At 35.2% G+C, this 20,335-nt stretch overlaps 1 protein-coding gene across 12 annotated transcripts in view; it reads left to right on the top strand.

Moving 5' to 3' along the window:
* Window positions 1-20,084, top strand: part of FN1 (fibronectin 1) — a 78,347-nt gene extending 58,263 nt beyond the window's left edge. For 2 of the 12 annotated variants that reach the window (XM_074191432.1, XM_074191428.1), the window contains 14 exons: window positions 177-446; window positions 1,696-1,883; window positions 3,172-3,259; window positions 3,966-4,142; window positions 5,280-5,369; window positions 5,833-6,012; window positions 8,127-8,216; window positions 9,094-9,554; window positions 11,304-11,442; window positions 13,239-13,403; window positions 15,892-16,017; window positions 16,618-16,724; window positions 18,203-18,313; window positions 19,282-20,084. In XM_074191432.1, the coding sequence (XP_074047533.1) occupies window positions 177-446; window positions 1,696-1,883; window positions 3,172-3,259; window positions 3,966-4,142; window positions 5,280-5,369; window positions 5,833-6,012; window positions 8,127-8,216; window positions 9,094-9,554; window positions 11,304-11,442; window positions 13,239-13,403; window positions 15,892-16,017; window positions 16,618-16,724; window positions 18,203-18,313; window positions 19,282-19,365 (2,276 nt within the window). In that variant the 3' untranslated portion in view covers window positions 19,366-20,084. The remainder of the gene's footprint in view (window positions 1-176; window positions 447-1,695; window positions 1,884-3,171; window positions 3,260-3,965; window positions 4,143-5,279; window positions 5,370-5,832; window positions 6,013-8,126; window positions 8,217-9,093; window positions 9,555-11,303; window positions 11,443-13,238; window positions 13,404-15,891; window positions 16,018-16,617; window positions 16,725-18,202; window positions 18,314-19,281) is intronic. The other 10 variants (XM_074191426.1, XM_074191430.1, XM_074191431.1 and 7 more) reach the window with 5 other exon arrangements.
* Window positions 20,085-20,335: the final 251 nt, after the last annotated feature.

Raw genomic sequence — 20,335 nt, forward strand, 5'->3', positions numbered from 1 at the left:
AAAATTAATCATTTTAGAAACTGTCTAGTAATATTCCATTTAATTAATAGTGATTTGTTTGATTGGAGATAATTTGTAAAAGGAAATGGTATCTGCAAAACTGCTTTGCATGTTATAAAATGCTTATTTCCCTACTTGCTTTTCCCATAACTTCTCACCATTAATTTGCCTAACAGACATTGATCGCCCTAAAGGACTGGCATTCACTGATGTGGATGTCGATTCCATCAAAATTGCTTGGGAAAGCCCACAGGGGCAAGTTTCCAGGTATAGGGTGACCTACTCAAGCCCTGAGGATGGAATCCATGAGCTATTTCCCGCCCCTGATGGTGAAGAAGACACAGCAGAACTGCAGGGCCTCAGGCCGGGGTCTGAGTACACAGTCAGTGTTGTTGCCTTGCACGATGATATGGAGAGCCAGCCCCTGATTGGAACCCAGTCCACAGGTATACCTTTCATTGTACCACTCAGGTGGTCATGGGAACAGTGGCTTTATGCCCTGCTAAGTGAAAGATACTGCCTTAAATAAATTCCCATCTCAGGAATTTAAGAAAAGCAAAATTAAAAAAAAAAACTTCCTGCAAAAACAGTAATTGAATGTTCCTCTTTGAAGGAGGAAATGGTGGTCTGTTAGGATGCTTAGGTGAGGTCAAAGACAAATAGGCCTAAAACAAGGAAATCTCAGAAATGCATGGCTTGTGCACAAGATCAAGAGCTAAAAAGAAATTGATGCTTTGCTTCAAACTAAAATATGTGGATTATTTCCTAAATCATGTTTCCTTGTGGTTTGCCTTCACTGTGTTTATAAAGGCCTGGCATCATATCTGCTTACTGTTTTCTTTTTTAAAAAATGACACTTGACAGCAGCATCTTTCTGAGACAGAAATGGTAAGTTTGGGGTTTGTTTTTCAATCAGTAATCTGTTGGATGTTTGATCACTTAATCTCTTTAAAGAAACAATGATTATTTACATACAGAATAAAAACATATGAAGTTAAAATTTTCTGGAAGTTGTTAGAAACATAATTATTCTCCACCAACAACTTGATCCTTCCTGCTTTGTGAATAAAGAAACAGAGAAGGCTTGTAGGTATGGTCTTGAGGTACTTTTAAGCTGCATTAAATTGGCCCCTGAGACTCCCTGACTGAAATCATTCTAACCAGCTTAGATTGCACCATAGATGATGCCCCTAACTTAGCTGAGAACTCTCCATAAGAAATGGAAATTTTAAATGTTCCTATATATTTAAAAATATGGGTAATGACTCCATCATTTAGTCATTATTATCTATGAATGCTAATGGCAAAAAGAGAGATATTGGCCCCTAAACCAATTTGACTTGACAGATATATGGACTGTAGGATATATCTAGTCTGAGAAATAAAACCCAGTGATCAGTATCAAAGACTTTTTTTCAGGGAGCTAACAGGAATCCTTGATGTTAAGATTCAGTGGAGATGGAAAGAAAAGTCACTTATGCTGCAAACCACTCTTTTCTCATGGTCTGTCTCATCCACAAAATTTACACATCCTTCCCTGGCAAAATCCCCAACAATTTCACAAAAATGATCTGGTACTTCAGGGTTGCTTTATACTTTTCACAGATCAATCCATTTTGCTTCCTTGAATGCTTATGACTCTTCCCATTCCCTGGTTTCCACAAGGTAACCTCTAACTAATAACCATCTTGACAGCTATTCCTTCACCAACCAACCTGAAGTTCACTCAGGTCACTCCAACAAGTTTGACAGCACAATGGACAGCACCCAATGTTCACCTCACTGGATACAGAGTGCGAGTGACACCCAAGGAGAAAACCGGACCAATGAAGGAAATCAACCTTTCTCCAGATAGCACCTCAGTAGTGGTATCCGGACTGATGGTAACTCATGTTGTTATCTCTTCTTGAGAGTTGAAAAAAAATTAAAGACCTATTCTTAATCCAGTTCAGATCATGCCAAAGAAGTAGCGATTAAATTTTGTGATAAAGCTAAAACTGCATTACATGCTTTCTTCAGATGAGGATATTTTCTATATATGTTCATTCTTTTTCATTGATTTGCTATATTTTAATACCAGACACTTCCCAATATACCAATCACCTTTGAACCTCTTCTCATTTCATCAAATAATTCAAGCAAAATTCACTTATCTCTAATCAGTACATATGATAGCTATTCAAGATTCCATATGCATCATCTCCCTGTCCTTACCCAGTTTGGGGAAGTATTATACATATTCTTAACTGCAGTTCAGAGGCAGTAGGATTATTTCAGGGGAACATTAGTTTTTCCAACCTTATCTGAGATATCAAACTGAAAGTAATAGAGAATCTTGAATTATTGGCTTTCCAATTCAGCTGATTCTCTTCCCCATCTAGTCCCTCACCTACATTATTTCTAAAAAAGATGGGAGAACTAGTTTTAATTATATTCGTGAGTTTAATGCAGATATTCTGATGCAGATATTCTGACCTTTGCATCATTGACTTTTAAGAACTTTGCCTCAAAAAAAAAAAAAACAGACTTTAGGATGACTAGGGTATAGCCATATGCTACAATGGCAGAGTGAGTGATGAGCTATTGGCACTCACTTCCTTCTACCTCATCCCCATTACAACTTTCTCTAGCTAAAGAAACTGCCACTATTTGCCAGTAGCAATCGCAGAATTCTAAGAAAAGTGTGTTCTTCTGGAACCTGACTTTAATCATTTCAAGAAGGGTATGGAGGAAAAACAGGCAGGAGAAGGTAGCTTCCCTACCTTACCCAGGTCCATCCACTGCTGGTATCCTCCGGATCACAAAACAATCAACTGTGTATTATCACATTACTTTATGGCCAACACTTCAAGTGTATGCCCCAAATATTTAATTTTTTTAATTGGCTGAGTTCAATAGTTGCTATTCATTTGTGCATAACCCCAGGGATATTTCTTTAGATAAGTTGTAGAGAAATTGCCTTGATCATCATTATAGGACTAAAAACAAAGCCAATGATGAGAGTTTGCATTATAAAGCTCTCCTAACATTATTTCTCTGCTTACTGGGATCATAGTCTAAATTTAGTCATGTCTTCAAAGACCATCTAGATTTTTATTTGTTTTACCTTATTTTCCAGAGATTATATTGGACTACTGACTGTTAATGTTCCTCTGGTTTCCTTATTTATAGGTGGCAACTAAATATGAAGTCAGCGTCTATGCTCTTAAGGATACTCTGACTAGCAGGCCAGCACAGGGTGTAGTTACAACTTTGGAGAGTAAGTAAATTCAAACTTTCCTGTATCCATAACCATGTAGGAAGTAAAACAAAGAGATGAAAAATAGTACCTAAGACTGTAGGGACATGATACTGATTCAGGTTTACTTTAAAAATAAATTTATTTTGAGTATACTATTTTTTTCCTAATAACTACCCCCCCAAAAAAGAACTCATTGACAATATACAGTAAAGTCTCTTGATTATGCTGTGGAATAACATCAAAACTTATCTGATAGGATGTTTATTATAAGAGACTTTTGTTTTAGTAATAAAATGGGAGGTTTTATAACAATGGGAATGGAGAAGAGAAATGTTTTAAATTATTGGCATATTCAAAAATACAAGAAGATGATTTGGTTTCTATTGATAGCTCTGAAAAGAGCTAGCTTTGAGACCTTAAGTACAAGTAATTGGACCGCTTTTAAAGTTACATGTTTTCATCTGTATAAGGAATGTAAGGAGAATTAAAATGAGTTAAAAGTTCTGTGGTATATCCCAAATTATTGCTCATTTTCCTTTTAGAATGACTATGTGTTAAAATCACAATCATAAGAGACCAACTTTATGCTCCTAAGAATCTAGTCTTTGTAATACTTATAATTTTTTTATAGTAAGGAATAATAACAGATGTTTAAAAAACTTCCAAATCTTTATTTCTGTGGACATGATAGCTACTAACATCTTATATATTTCATAACATATAGATGTCAGTCCTCCAAGAAGGGCCCGTGTGACTGATGCCACAGAGACCACCATCACCATCAACTGGAGAACCAAGACAGAGACTATCACTGGTTTCCAGATTGATGCTATCCCTTCCAATGGTCAGAATCCTGTACAGAGAACCATCAGCCCTGAAATCAGAAGCTATACCATCACTGGTGAGAACTGAGGGTTCATGCCTTTCAAAAAAATAACCTAAAAAAATTCATTTGGGAAAACAGAAAAGACTTTATGTATTTTTCTGTTTCTAGATTTAATCTGCAAGATGGAATTTCCTAGGTAGCCAAGTATATGTGAAACTGGGAAAGAAGGAAAGATGGTTTTAGTCTCTAGTTTTATCTAATCAATAAGGCATTGGCATTTTTATTAACCAATACAATTCTGAGAGGCAGGCTAATATAGTGGATAAAGAGTCAGTCATGGAATCAGGAAGACCTAGATTCATGTATCTCTTGAGACACTGGCTGTGTAACCCTCCACAAATCACTTAACCTCTAAATGTCTAAGATAACTTTCTAATACTGTGAGTTGCAAAGCAATTGATGGCCTTTGCATCAATGAAAATCATAATTCTGGACCAAAAGAAAACACAATCCTGCCATTGTTGTCTTTAGAATAATTAGCTCATAATTCAAATTATTTTCTTTATTATGGACTGCTTCTCTACCCTGACCATAAAATCACATCCTCCAAAAGACTGGTCTCTTGCAATATTGATCAGAAGAATGGAACTAAACTCAAGTTTGGGATGTTTTTCTCTCATAATTTCCTTCTAAGGCACTAGCATGGCACTACTATAACAGAAAGGAGGTAATTGGTGGCATGTAGTTCTTAATTCTACATTTGATGGTCATAATGAACAGAATCAGCACTATAAATAAAGACATGAAACTAAACAAGAGAACAAACATTTGTGCAGAGAAAGCTGAAGAAATGAGGTCACTTCCAGCTCTAAAATTCTGATTGTTTCTGTGAGAAAAAAAGGTACTTAAAATATTAACCCTTTAGGATCTCCTAAAGAGAGAATTTGGTTTTTATTTTTCCTGTTTGGAAAAGATTATCAACTTATATCTCCAATGAACTTCTTTGCATTTATAATTTTCTTTTGTGATATAGAAAATTTTTTAGCCCCTATTAATTTATCTAAATAGTGCTATCCAGGTCCCCAAAGTGGACCTGCCGTATGATTATTTACATGCTTAAGAGAAAGAATGGCAGAATCAATAGAATCGAAGGAAGTTTTGTTTTTCATTATAATGTATTAACAGAGACATTTTTAAACATTCCACTTCTAGGTTTACAGCCAGGCACTGATTACAAGATCTACATCTATACCCTAAATGACAATGCCCGAAGCTCACCTGTTATTATTGATGCTTCAACTGGTAAGTGGCTTTTTTGAAATAAAATTGAATGAGCCCATATTTTCTATTGAATTTTGAATAATGAAATAGAAATGCATACATGTATAGTTATCCACATGCAAAATTAATTATGTCCATAATACCTTGTTACTACTTATATATAACCTTCTGATCTTTGACCATTCATCCATCTCTGCCTAGTAAATGTTTTCTTTTTTTATATTCATAGTTAGCATGCAAATTGTTCTTCTGGTTCAAAACTTTTAAAAGTTTTTCCTTTTGCTTTTTATACCAAATAAAGTGAACTTTGATTTTGGTGGTACTGAGAGAATGGATTTTTCTGTATTTTTTATTGTGTATATTTCATTTTCTTAATTATTTATGGAAAACTACAATATTAATGCTTTGATTAGATGTGGGAAGGTGAAATTAATTTTGATTCAATGGTTATTCATTTTTTTAATTCAACTTTTATTACTTTCAGCCATTGATGCACCTTCCAACCTGCGGTTCCTCACAACCACACCTAACTCACTGCTAGTTTCATGGCAGCCACCCCGAGCTCGTATCACCGGCTACATCATCAGGTATGAGAAGCCTGGGTCACCTCCTCGAGAGGTGGTCCCCCGACCTCGTCCTGGAGTCACAGAGGCTACTATCACTGGTATGTTTTTCTCTAGCAGACATTTTCTGCCTTACTCCCCAAGACCCTTCATTATAGCAACTTTTAAGCATTTCTTTGCAAAATATGCTAGGGAAGGAATTTCAATACATTATTCTTCTGGGATATTGATGATAGAAATTACAAAAGTCACTATCTGATGTCTTTTTACCATGCTCCACATCTAATCCCCTAGAGACTAAGGTCACTTTTCTGTACATATAGTGATGAATTAAGTAAAAAGCTTACAAGTTACTTTCATCAAAATTGCAACAATTGAATTTTTTCAAAGCAAATTTTATTTAAAGTAACTTAAAACCAGTCTTTTTAATCCCAGATGAAAGGATTTTCAAGTTCAAATGACTTAATATTTTCATATTGTAATATGAAGTTGGTTTCTAAATGATCCTTATGATTCCTTCAATTTTGAAAGTTCCATGGATAATTATGGTAAAACAGATACTGTACCCAGAAAATTATTTCAGTATCAATCCACAAAACAATTTTCCTCCTTGACCTGTTGATCTAATATGAGTACTGAAAGATAGATGTCAGTGCCATCACTATACTTTCACAATATAGGCATTTGTTCCATCTACTTACTTTATATATATATATATATATATATATATATATATATATATATATATATATAGTATATACCCAGTTGTTTACTTATTGTTTCCCCCATTAGGATGTGCATGCCTTTAGGACAGAGTTTGTATGGAAAAAGGGGTTTCTTTCTTTGTATCCCCAGAGCTTATAATATGACTAGTATATAGTAAGCATTTAATAAATAAATGCTTGTGGACAAACTAACTGGTTCTCAAGAATTAAGGTGTAATGGCCCACACAAAGATCAATTTCTGTTCATGATGAAAAGGGTTTTTTGGATGCCCAATGAGCTCCATTCTCTCAGCAAACTGAAATATAGAGAAGTAGTATATTACATCTTCTCTCCATCAGTATTAAGTTTTGACCTCTCAAATAATATACTTTTTTGAGGTATTGAAGTTCTTATTACATTATGATCTGAGCATCAATTTTGATAAAGATCATTAGGTATTAATCAATAGAACTAAAAATTGAGGCCCTGAACATTGCAAACAAGCAGTTGAATATTTAGAGTAGCATTGCATTGAATTCTTCCCATATTCCAAACACCAAAGTTGAGAAATAGTCTGATGTAAATTAATCTGGTCTTTTGTTAAATGTAAAATCCTAGATTTAAGGCTAGAAGTAAGCTTAGAAGTCATGTAGTTCAACCCTCTTATTTTTTTCCCTTTATATGTGAAGAAAAGGATACCAAGGGAAATTAAGTGACTTGCCCAAGATGTAATTGGAAGCAGTCACATTTGAACTAATGAAAGGTCCAGTATTCACTTAATTGTACCATACATTTTTGACAAACCAAAAACTAATGGTCCCATTAGAATCCCTTATATTTATTTATAATTAAGTCTTCTCATTTCTACAGAGATTATTCAAAAATTTCTTGTGAACAAGTACTATTTTTTTTCCTGAATTCATGTCTTATGGAAAAGAAATATATAAATATGCCTTGATAGTCCTCCAAGTAGGAACATTAAATTAAGGCTTCACTATCTAGTATTTATAGCAGCGTCTTTTTGTAGAACATTCATTATGCCAGGTGTTTTTATTTTTAAAAATTAGTTATTCCTGGGGTGGCTAGGTGGCATAGTGGATAAAGAACTGGCCTTGGGGTCAGGAGTACCTGGGTTCAAATCTGGTCTCAGACACTTAATAATTGCCTAGCTGTGTGGCCTTAGGCAAGCCACTTAACCCCATTTGCCTTGCAAAAACCTAATTAAAAAAATTAGTTATTCCTTGTCATTGAGGAATTAACAGGATTATCATCTAACTAGGTAAGTCTAGCCTTTCCCATAATGTCATGATCAAATTCAAAAATATATACAGAGTTTTGCAAACTTAACCCCCAATAACTGTTATTATTATCATTACTGTGTGTCATTGAATACATAAAACCTAACTCCATTTGAAAATCCTATAGTAAAGCAGATATAACACTGGAAATTTTGTGTTCATGAAAACTTTTTTTTTGAGAAGATAATTTGATCATTTTATTCTTTGACCAGGTCTGGAACCAGGTGTTGAGTACACTATCTATGTCATTGCCTTGAAGAACAATCAAAAGAGTGAGCCACTGATTGGAAGAAAAAAGACAGGTAAAGAATGCATTGGTTGTCAAGAGAAATTCTAACCAAGACTAAAAGTGAATGATCATGTTGGCAATATTAAAAAAAAAATGTCTAACTTACTATAACTTACTATTTTTTTTAACAGCATAACCTTGATCTCGTTTTTCCCTCTCAGTAACAATAATTGTTAAACTTACATTACAGGTCTTTTTTTTCCTTTTGTAGCAAGAATTATAAAAGAAGTTGATATTGACTGTAAAAACAAATTCCAATAAAATCTCTAAATAGCTAGGCTCTTCAAAGCCTAGTATCAAATTTTAAAATGTTAAAGAAATGGATAAAGATACTGCCAAATCTTTATTCTTTTTTCCCTCTTTAAAGCCTTGGTGTTGAAAAATGTTTGATAATCAAGTTTGTTTATGTTTAACTGAGTTTTTTTTTTCTAATTGACTTAAACATATATTTATCTAGTTTAAAACTATTGGATTCAATAAGTTCAACCTACCTAATTTTCATCCATCATATATTGAATAGCCTGAAATTACATCTTTTCAGATGTACTTCTCAAATGGAAAAAAAAATATGATGCATGTCATATTCTCATTCTCATTATGTTTCTAAATTTGAGAAGAGGGAGCTTTTGGAGGGTGCAGGGGCTCAGAGCTTTGTCTAAGTGGTATGAAGAATTCATACTATCGCTTTTTCTTTCTAAGCTATAAACTTCTGGGGAAATCATAAAGAATTCTCCTTGGAAAAGTGTGCTGTGATTCTTAAAGTTGCTAATTTATGGGTGGCTTTGATTAGATTGGAAAAGAGTTGATAATTATTGCTTGGTTTGATAATGATTAATGCTGCTTATTTTCGGGAGCTTGATATGCTTTGCTTCTAACCTCTCTTTGGCTAGATGAGCTTCCCCAACTGGTAACCCTTCCACACCCTAATGGACCAGAGATCTTGGATGTTCCCTCCACAGTTCAAAAGACCCCTTTCATCACAAATCCTGGGTATGACAATGGAAATGGTATACAGCTTCCAGGCACTACCGGCCAGCAACCTAGTGTTGGGCAACAAATGATCTTTGAGGAACATGGCTTTAGGCGGACTACACCACCCACAGCAGCAACCCCCATAAGGCATAGGCCAAGACCATACCCACCGAATGTAGATGAGGAGATTCAGATTGGTAACATCCCCAGGGGGGATGCAGATCATCTTCCATATCCTCATGTTCTTGGGCTCAATCCAAATGCCTCTACAGGACAAGAAGCTCTCTCTCAGACTACCATCTCTTGGACACCATTCCAGGAAAGTTCTGAATATATCATTTCATGCAATCCCATTGGCATTGATGAAGAACCTTTACAGGTAATTGCTTATTCTCTTGTCATTTGCACTGTGAGACTAAAGAAGGTATAAGACAAGTGATTTGACCATAGCTTAGTTGAATTCATGTCATGAGATCCAATTCTAAATGGCTTCATTCCCAGAAGCTATGGGAAGGTGGCATAGTTAGAACCTGGCACTTCCCCCAAGTCTGATTCCATTGTGCCTTCCCAGCATTGGATCATTAATCTTCAATGAAGAGAGGGAATAAAGCCATGATGAACTGGGAAAGCTCAAAAAGTGAAATTTGTATAATTCTTCTATATTAAGGGGTCTTGATTGCCAGATTATTTAAAACCCTATGATTCTGCCTGAATTTGCATTTATTCAAGAATGAGTAAAATATAATCTCTGAACTAAGCCCATGAAGATTTCCAATGAGATATATGTGAGAAAGAAATAATAAATCCTGACATTGTTCCCATGTATATTATCAAGGTTGTAATGCAAAAACATTTTGCAGAGGCGGCAGCTAGGTAGCACAGTGGATAGAGCACCAGCCCTAGAGTCAAGAGGACCTGAGTTCAAATCCAGCCTCAGATACTTAATAATTACCTAACTGTGTAACCTTCGGCAAGTCACTTAACCCTATTGCCCTGCAAAAAAAAAAAGCAGTTTGAGAAGTTTTTACCAAAAACTTCCCTTGCCTATATTTAGTCATTCTGGCATCCAGTTTCATCTTACTCATGTCCCTTGCCCCAGCAGGAAGGATAGTTTCTTTCTTCAATTTTTCCTAGAATACTTTATCTCCTTCGCTTGATCACACTCTGCTTTGCATTATATTTGTTGATGGGCATGTCCTCTCTCCCTAACAGACTATAAGTCCTAAATGAGCAGGATTATGATTTTTTTTTTATCTTCATACTCTTGTTTCTCCTCCATGCTGTTCTTAGTACAGTGCTTTGGACACAGGAGAGGTTTAATAACTTTTTGTTCAATGTTATTGACTTATTTGCCCAAAGTTTTGATAGAGTTACTTTGATATCAAAGTTAATTTGATAGAGTTAAGGTTGTGAGGAGTGGACTTGTGAGGACACCCAGAAATATTATAACTTCTAATTCAATATCAGTAGCTGATAGCCATTATAACCACTCTATGACCTGGAGGCTTGGAGCTGTGCTACTGGGTTCTGTGCCAAAGAAATTGGTCCTTGCTTCTCCTTTTGTTAAACTATGCTTTGGTAGCAAGATCAAGGACCCTACTGTCTCTGATATTTTGAAGAGCGAAGGTTTAATTTCAAGTAACTATTTAGCTCAAGAACAGAGCTGTCTTTTGCCTTTCTTTATATTCCCAACACTTAGTACAGTGTCTGGGACACTTAATAAATGTTTACTGATTGACTGACTGATTAAGAACTGTCGAAAGAATCCTGGCAAGACAAAAGGGAGAGAGACTTGATAGGATGCTGGCTCAAAAGACAGCAGATTCCAGTAGAGTGACTACTAATTCTCAGTTCAAATTCTGCTTCCGATGTTTATTATCTAAGTGACCATAGGCTAGTCACTTAACTTTCCTGAGACCCAGTTTCCTCATCTGTAAAATAAGCGTGTTGAACTAACTAGCCTTCAGAATCCCTCTAGAAATGTGTGATTGCCCCATCCCTAGTCCTTCCATTCCCCTTCTTCCTTTGTTTATGTTGTAAAGACCGAGCAGCTATTCCATTAGGAAAGGACATGTCTATTCCTTACTATAATGCTTTTCCCCTGCCTTGGATTTACTGATGATTACAGTTCAGAGTTCCTGGAACTTCAGCTAGCGCCACATTGACTGGTCTTACCAGAGGTGCTACCTACAACATCATAGTGGAGGCACTGAAAAATCAGAGGAGACACAAAGTTCGGGAAGAGATGGTCACAGTGGGCAATTCTGGTATGTTCAAATTTACAGCATGCAGTCAAGGTTCTTTCCTTTGATCAGTTCCAAAGAGGTTCTTTCCAAACACTTAAAAAAACCTTTTAAGTGTCAATATTCACATAAATTAGGTTGAATTGAGGTGAAGAATTTTACCTTTCAAGCAGATAAATCAACTTTAGTTTTATGATTTTCCCCTGCAAATGTCCTCTTTAAGAATACAAAAATATATCAAACATCATTTCTAAGATGCCTTCTATTTAGATGGCCTTAGTTTACCTGTGGGATGATTTCTTTATTTTCAGAAGTGATGTTCCATCCTCTTTAGGAATACATAAATATATCAAATATCAATTCTAAGATACCTTCCATTTAGGTGGTGTTAAATTTCCTTTGGGATGCTTTTCTCATTTTCAGAAGTGAGATTCTAAAGTTTTCTGTGTGACTGGAACAATATGCAGCTCATTCCTTTCTAAAAGTGTGCTGTTATCTTTAGGAATTTTTTTTCTGTTATGATCATATCAGCAAGACTATCCCAGTTAGCTGCTGATGGGCTTAGCCCTTCTCTGAATTACACCCCTAATCTCTCTTTTAACAAACTGGTTATATCAAAGCCTCTCAGCAGCAGAATGAGGCCAGACAGAATGGGGAATCCTGAATCTTCTAACCATTAGGGTTTTTTCTATTATACAACTGAGAATATTAAGTAACAGATCCCTCGAGGAGTTATGGTTTACTGAAGGCCAGTTTAGTTTCTAAACTCTATTCAATTTCCTCATCTAATGAATGAAAATGCTGCTTTAGGAGTCATCCATACTCCCCATCAATTAAATTGTAGAATATGTCTAAAAAACAAATTATAAAATTTATGTGTTTAATTTATCTGAAGAGTATGCATAATATTTTTCTAATGCCTAAATTTATTCCCATTAGGATTATCATTAGAAAGGAGTTTCCAGCAATATAAAAGCCTCTTGAATACCATGATGGGCCTATCATTTTCTGAGATTTGTTACCCCAACTATGAAAATGAGAGATTATTATCTCCTCGCTGTTTTCAGAAAATTGGAGCCATTGTTGATATTCTCAGCTTACTTCAGTTCCTTTTCCAATTTCTTCAGCCTAATAGCTGCAGTCTGGGTCCTAGCCAACTCTCCCTGGCTTTGAGAACTTTCAGACTTTCTAGTTTAATGCCAAAAACTCAATTTTTTCCAGGGTGAGGTCCTTTTAAATACTAGGCAATAACTATTGCCTTTTATTTCATTTCTTATGAAAAGAACCATAGAGGATCCAATATGTGTCTAAATTCATATTTAGGTAAGAATAAGATAGAACATATTTTCGTTTGCATCTATCACTTTAGCTTAAGTTTTTAAGAAGGTTCAAGACCTGACTAAGAACCAAACTTAATGTTATTTTTTTTTTGCTTGCATCTCTTAGATTCTATTTCCTTTTATTTGGGATAGTTTCTTTTGTTAGCCACCAGAGCATTAAAGATCTCATGATTTATCATGAGACTTGTCATGCTAGGGATGTGATTTTACCAAAATATGCCCTGTATTCTATATTTTCTAATCTGCTCATTCAAAGTTGTGGTCACTGGAAATAGAAAGGTTGTATGTATTCTTTAGAAAAACTGTCAGTGCTTATCTTAGCCAATTCCAAAGAACATGACTGGAAGTTAATATTGCATTAGAAGTTAGAATAAAATCTAATAGATACTATTCAGATTGCGGTGCTTGATTAAGCATTTTCAGTGGTTTGAAAAATGCCCATTACTCATTTCTTTTTATCCCCCTTTTCTCCCTAAACAGTTAATGAAGGATTGAACCAACCTACAGATGACACTTGTTTTGATCCATTCACTGTCACTCACTATTCCATCGGAGAGGAATGGGAGCGATTATCTGACTCTGGCTTTAAACTCTGGTGCCAATGCTTAGGTTTTGGCAGCGGTCATTTCAGATGTGATTCATCTAGTGAGTAGCCTGCTTTGTCTATCCATTCATCCATCTCTCTTTCCATTCATCCATTCCTACAGGTTTCCTGCATTAGCACTAATAGGCCAAGTAAGCATGTTTGGCAAACACTGGTAGTTCCAAACATGAGGCAAACAAATTAGCTCAAAGCAATGTTTTGCATCATTAAAGTATGATGGGAAATGCTGCTTGTTGAATACTGCAATAAAGCAAGGGATCTCATGTGGATGCCATTATTTATCAGAAATTAGTTGGTAAAGATCATAACAATTTTTTTCTCCTCCTGATACACAAACAATTAAAGGACTTCACCTCTTGATTAACAACACTAATGGAAGAGAGGATAATTTATAGAGTTGCGTATTACAATAAATTTATTTAGTTGGGCTCATTTGATTCTCACAATAACCTTGTGGAGTAGTACAAGTCTGAAGGTTGAGAGAGATACAGAGATAAAACCAGCACTTAAGAATTGCATCAGAACCATTGGAGGTGGGCATCAGTTTCTCAGGACATTACTGCAACTTGGATTTTTAGAAGATCTTATCAAGGCTAATGAATATTGAATTTTTATACTTGCTACTATATTTGAAAGATTACTCTAGGGACGGCTAGGTGGCGTAGTGGATAAAGCACTGGCCTTGGAGTCAGGAGTACCTGGGTTCAAATCCAGTCTCAGACACTTAATAATTACCTAGCTGTGTGGCCTTGGGCAAGCCACTTAACCCCATTTGCCTTGCAAAAACCTAAAAAAAAATGATTACTCTAATCATTTAATAAATGGTCTTTGAGAGTTGCGGTTATCAAAAACTTCATTTTTCAGTAATCAGTCAGTTCATGTTCTTTTAAAACTTAGATAATCTAATTTTAGGAATCCATCATACCAATCATCTATCACCTCATATGTAAAATCTCGCTATCTTAGTGTAGTACCTGTAAGAGTTAATATTTCACAGTCATGGTCTTACAGGTCCCAGGGTCATCACATAATGGTACCTCTGCCATGAAGGCATTGGAAGAGGATTGTAATAAAGGGTCAATTTTGTGATTATTAATTACAAAACAGAGTGAGCAAGCTTCTGTGGATTGATAACAATATTTGGATGAAATATACTTTTTCTATGTTTTTAAAATTGTAAAAATGGTACTAATATATCTTTCACTACATATACAGCTAAAATATATTTGAGCCAGCTAAGTTTTTTAAATTATTTGTCATAGCATTTTACTTTAATATATAAGATGATTTAATACAATTTATCATGATATACCAAAAAGCAAAAAGTAACATCTACAAGTGTTTTATTTTATATAGATATGGAAAAAATCTCTGGAATGCAAAAGCAACTAATTATTTTCTAAAGTTTTTTTTAATGCTGTAAATGTTGTATGTTTAAGTTTTGCCAAGCCCTAGGACTAATGATAACACATTCTATATATTCTCAGATCATCCTTTAGCTCACCTTAAATATTACGTGATCAAACTGTTCATCCTCTTAAAATTTTGAGGATCATCACAAAGAACATGGAGTCAAGAGGAACTGAATTTAAATTTGACCTCAGACACATGTTAACTGTATGACCCTGGGCAAGCCACTTAACTCTATTTGACTCAGTTTCCTCATCTGTAAAATGAGCTGAGAAGAATAAGGCAAACCACTCCAATATCTTTGTCAAGAAAATCAAATCTCAAATGAAGTCACAGAGTCAGCCATGACTGAAACAACTCAACAGCAACAAAAGTTTTAAGGATTAGTAGGGATGACTTATGAGAGTTAAATAAACTAACTTGACTATAGTTCTATACTATATATGAACGTGGTTTGGTATAATATAAGCTTCACGGATAAAATAGCAACTTATATGTCTTATAATGAAATATGTATAAGGGTGGTTCTAAGCATACAGTTTTCTGAACAAGATTTTTTAATTTACAGGTTTTTGCACTTGGATTTTATGTTTCTGTTACATAGATTTTAAATGTTTTTCTTTCCTTTCATAAATGTGAAATAGATTTTAACTTATTAACTTTAATGTAATCTCTGGGATTCCTAGAAGAAATGTTCATCTATAAGCTATTCCTTGAACCCTATAAGTAGGCACTCTAATAACAATCACTGATTAATGCTTCATTTTTTTGAACTGTTGATAAAGGAGTAAAAATGGATCTTACAAATTAAAATTTTATATATTTTTAAATCTCACAAAATGATGACTTTAGTTCCTGATTAATGTAGATAATGAATCCCCTTGAAGTGATGCATATCTTTGAATTCACACTATTTGAAATTATAATTATGTAAGATATAGTCTTTGATTCCAGTCCAATGGATATATGAATTAGAATAATGAGACCACTTCACAGTGGTCCATAGTATTTGGACCAAACCATTTCTTTATGCTTTCTTATGACTCTCTTCTTCCCTGTGATTTTTCCTTTTCTGAGAATCAATAACAAATAATACTTTTGTTGTTCACATCTATTCAGAATGGTGCCATGACAATGGCGTGAACTACAAGATTGGTGACAAGTGGGATCGTCAAGGAGAGAATGGACAGATGATGAGCTGTACCTGTCTTGGAAATGGAAAAGGAGAATTCAAGTGTGATCCTCGTATGTAGGAATAGATCATTTTCAGCAACATGTTAAGCATTTCCTAACCCTAGGAAGGGCTCAGAGATGAGAGGAGTTTAGATTGAACAGGATATCCAATATCCATATGTTTAGTCATGACTGCTGTCAGAGTTGGGCTATAATTGCCACCACTCTCACATTCATTAGCAAGTTTGGGGACTTTAGGTCCCTTTGGAGAGTCTCCTTTGCTTGTTAATCTTATAATTTAAGAAGGAACAGACAAGTCTCAGAAATAAGAAGTGATTTGTGGTTATTATGAGGCTTTTTAACCCTTTTTAGCACTAAGTGCTTTGAGCATTTTATAAGTATAGTGCAATGGAAGCCATGTAGTTTTATTGATCTTTGGATTCATCTTTTTAAAATGACTTTCATATTCTCAGCTATTTAATCTCATTTAATAAGAAGATTCATTTTTGGAAGGTTGTAGTCTGTAAAGCACTTAGCCTCATACAACCTATAGAGAATCACATGGAGGCCCCACTTTCTGGTGGCAAGAAGTTCCAGTGCCACTGATTAAATGAAAATCTCTGAACTAGGTCTTGCTTATGCCTCTGCATTGTTGTTTTTTTTTTTAAACAGATGAGGCCACATGTTATGATGATGGTAAGACATACAATGTAGGAGAACAGTGGCAAAAGGAGTACCTTGGAGCCATCTGCTCTTGCACATGTTTTGGTGGACAGCAGGTATGTCTAAGCATTATGTTTCTTATAATTCAAATAAGAGCTAAGGGAGTATATTTAAGGGCAAATGATGATGGAGGCAAGAAAATGCTTTCTCTCTCAATTACAAAGTATTTAATGAATAGCAATCACATCTGTCCCTGTCTTTAAAGCTATGAAGAATCAAAAAATTGTATTAAATATGATCCAGTTATAGTGAACAAAAAGAAATGCAGGAAATAGGATGAAATTTAAGAGTAAGAGGTCAATTGTATGAACTTGATTAGAAGTACAAGAAGAGTTCATAGATGGAGAGACAAATATGGATTGGACCGAATAGCCATTATCCATATGTCTAGTCACAGTTACCGAGTCTTATATAATAACATCCCCCTCTTCAAACAGCCACCAGTCTCACTAAAGTCCTCACTACCCTTATAGCAATAGCCTTCTATTTAGTCTTCCTGTCTTCCTGCCTTCCTCCCTATCTCTGCACTCCAGTCCATCCTCCAAACTGCTACCGGGGATTTTCCTAAGGCCAAATCTGGTCATGTTACTCTAACCTCTTTCTTAATAGACCCAAGTGGCTCCCTATTCCCTCCAGGATCAAATAGAAAACTCCAATTTTAAGACATTTAAAGCTCTCTACAACTGACCACTTGCTGACTTTCCAATCTTCTTACATATTACTCCCCTCTTCTCAAACAGCCCTACTGGCCTATTTACTATTTGGAATACCCAGTTCTCTATGTCCTATCTTGCTGTCTTTGGACTGGCTATCCCTTTATATTACTATGTTCTTGATCCTCTTCTCCCCTTCTTGGACTCTGTTATTTCCTCCTGGATTCCTCTTCTACATGATGCCTTTCCTGTCCCTAAGCTCCTTTATAATCATTTTGCATATATTGTGTCTATATTTAGATATGGGCATGGACATATGGATATATCTCTCATATTAGAATGGAAACTTCTTGAGAATAGGGTCTGTTTTGCATTTGGTTTTATATTCTCAAGGTTTAGCCCAATGTCTTGATCATAAGCAAACAAATTTTTCTTGAATTGATTTAGATTGAATTGCCAAAATTATTAAGTTATTAACCAATCTGGTTCTGGCCTGGGCTCTGCTGCTAATTTGCTCTTAAGCAAGATACATCACTTCTCTAGGCCTCAGTTTCTTTGTTTAAAAAATAAAAATAAGATGAAACCTCAAAAGTTCTTTCTGTGTGGGGCAGCTAGGTGTCACAGTGGATAGAGCACCGGTCCTGGAGTCAGGAGGATCTGAGTTCAAATCAGACCTCAGACACTTAATAATTACCTAGCTGTGTGGCCTTGGGCAAGTCACTCAACCCCATTGCCTTGCCAAAAAAAAAGTTCTTTCTGTGACCTAGTTGTGAGTTTCTTGAAGGAGGTGAGACTTGAATTGGAACCTAAAAATTGGATAGAATTTGAATAGGGAGATCTTGGCTTCTGTTATCTTCATGTTGTTGTCTCTATTTGAATAGGGTTGGCGCTGTGACAACTGCAGAAGGCCTGGTGGGGAGACACCACCAGAAGGCTCAACAGGCCACTCCTACACACAGTATTCTCAGAGATATCACCAAAGAACCAATACTGTGAGTATATGCAATTCTCCAGTCTTTTCCCCTAGGAGTTTTTGTTTGGATGATTCTTCCTTAGAATAATTATTTTTTATTTTTATTGTTATTATTATTAGATTACTATTATACACTTATTACCATTATTTATTATATACTATTTTTATATTTTATTACTATCATATATACTATTATGACTATTATATATACTATATTATTATTTTTATATAATTATGTTATTTGCTATTTTATTTATTAATATATTACTAGTATGTTTAATATATTATTGCTATTTAAATTACATATTACTATTAATTTTATGATATATGATAGCTATTTTATTTCTATTACATATTACTATTATATACTATTATTACAATTACTTATTATTTTACTATCATATGTGATATTTATTCTTATATTACTATTATCTATACTATTATATTATTACTACTGTTACTAAGCAAATTCTGTGTTGAAAGGGGAAGGAGTAGAGAAAAGTAGAATGAGAAAAGTTTTAGAGCTTAAAGTTTTAGGTTTAATCCCTGCGTATAAAACTTATTAGTTCCATGACCATGGGAAAATCACTCATGCTCCCTCTCAGCTTTTGTTGTACATGTGTGACATGGGATGCTTAGCTTCACTGCTTAAATCACAGAGTAGCTCTAGGAAAGTGCTTTGTAAACCTGAACTTCAGAATGTGAGTTATCTATTCCATGACCACTGTCCCTGCCTATATAGACCACAGAGCTGTCCCCTAGGAGTTTGGGTTTGTATGATTCTTCCTTATAAGAGTCATTCTCTCCATAAATGAATAAAACACCTTCAATTTTAGTAGTAGGTCTGGATGATTGTTCCATAGTTGCAACACAAATTCAAAGAAATTATAATTCAGTTCAGTTGTTGATTGCCCATTGCGCATTCTCTTCTTTTGCTGCTTTTAGTATTTGTTACTAAGCTTTTATCCCCCCTCCTTCTTTGAACAGAATGTCAACTGCCCAATAGAGTGTTTCATGCCTTTGGATGTACAGGCAGACACAGAAAATTCACGAGATTCTCTAGAAAAATAATATTCTACAGCCCTGAAGAGCAAGCAACTTTCCGCTGAGACACCGTCCAAACTGGAGTGATGCTAGCAAACCCATCTTTCAGGGTAAACGTTAAAAAGCCTTCTGCTCTGGAGCAACTTCCCCGGCTTAAGCTCAGCTCACAGCTTCTACAAGCATCACCCTGGGAGTGTTTTTAAGACTTTTCTCATCCATGATTGGCAGCAGGGCATTGTCCACTCTGCCCTATAGTATTATGTACCGCTCAGTATTTTAAATGCATTGATTTTGGCTCCAAATTTGATTGAAGACGAATAGGTCAATTAGAGGGAAGCATCTGGAACCAGCCAAAAAGCTGTGAATGGAAATGACACAACGAAATTTAGAAATAGGAAAGTCACCAAACACTTCTGCTGTCACTTAACTGTGCAGCCCGTGACCCTGGAGGCCCCGCATCTCCTTGTCACTGTGATATTTAAAATATGCACAGTCCTAATTTTTGTTTCCTAAATGATTCTAGTAATTTCCTAGCAATAGCTCTATCTTACCTGTTATTTATCAATTTCCCCTCCAGGGTTTTTTTTTAATATGGAAAAAGAAAATTGTATTGGAGACACTTAGTACGCAGTTGACAAGAGGAATTTGGTGTAATGATGGTTGGTGATTATTTTTTTATACTGTAAGTGCCAAAGCTTTACTACTGTGGAAAGACAACTCTTTTAATAAAAGATTTACAAACCAGAGCTGTGTTTCCAGGTTCTTTTTTTCTACAAGGAAATTAAGGGGAAAGCATGAATATTCCTCTTTCCACTAAGATGTCTTAAAAATAACTTCAATAGACAATCATAGAATAATAGATTTCTGTGGTCAGAGGCTGGATCTGGGGTCAGAATAGAAAGATATTTTAGTCTTATTTCCTGGAGTCACCTAGCTAACATGTATTGAAAGCCAAATTTTTACTTGGGTCTTTCCAGCTCCAAGGCTTGTTTCTATT

The sequence above is a fragment of the Macrotis lagotis genome, chromosome 6 (genome assembly GCF_037893015.1).
Source record: "Macrotis lagotis isolate mMagLag1 chromosome 6, bilby.v1.9.chrom.fasta, whole genome shotgun sequence".
NCBI classification, from domain to species: domain Eukaryota; kingdom Metazoa; phylum Chordata; class Mammalia; order Peramelemorphia; family Peramelidae; genus Macrotis; species Macrotis lagotis.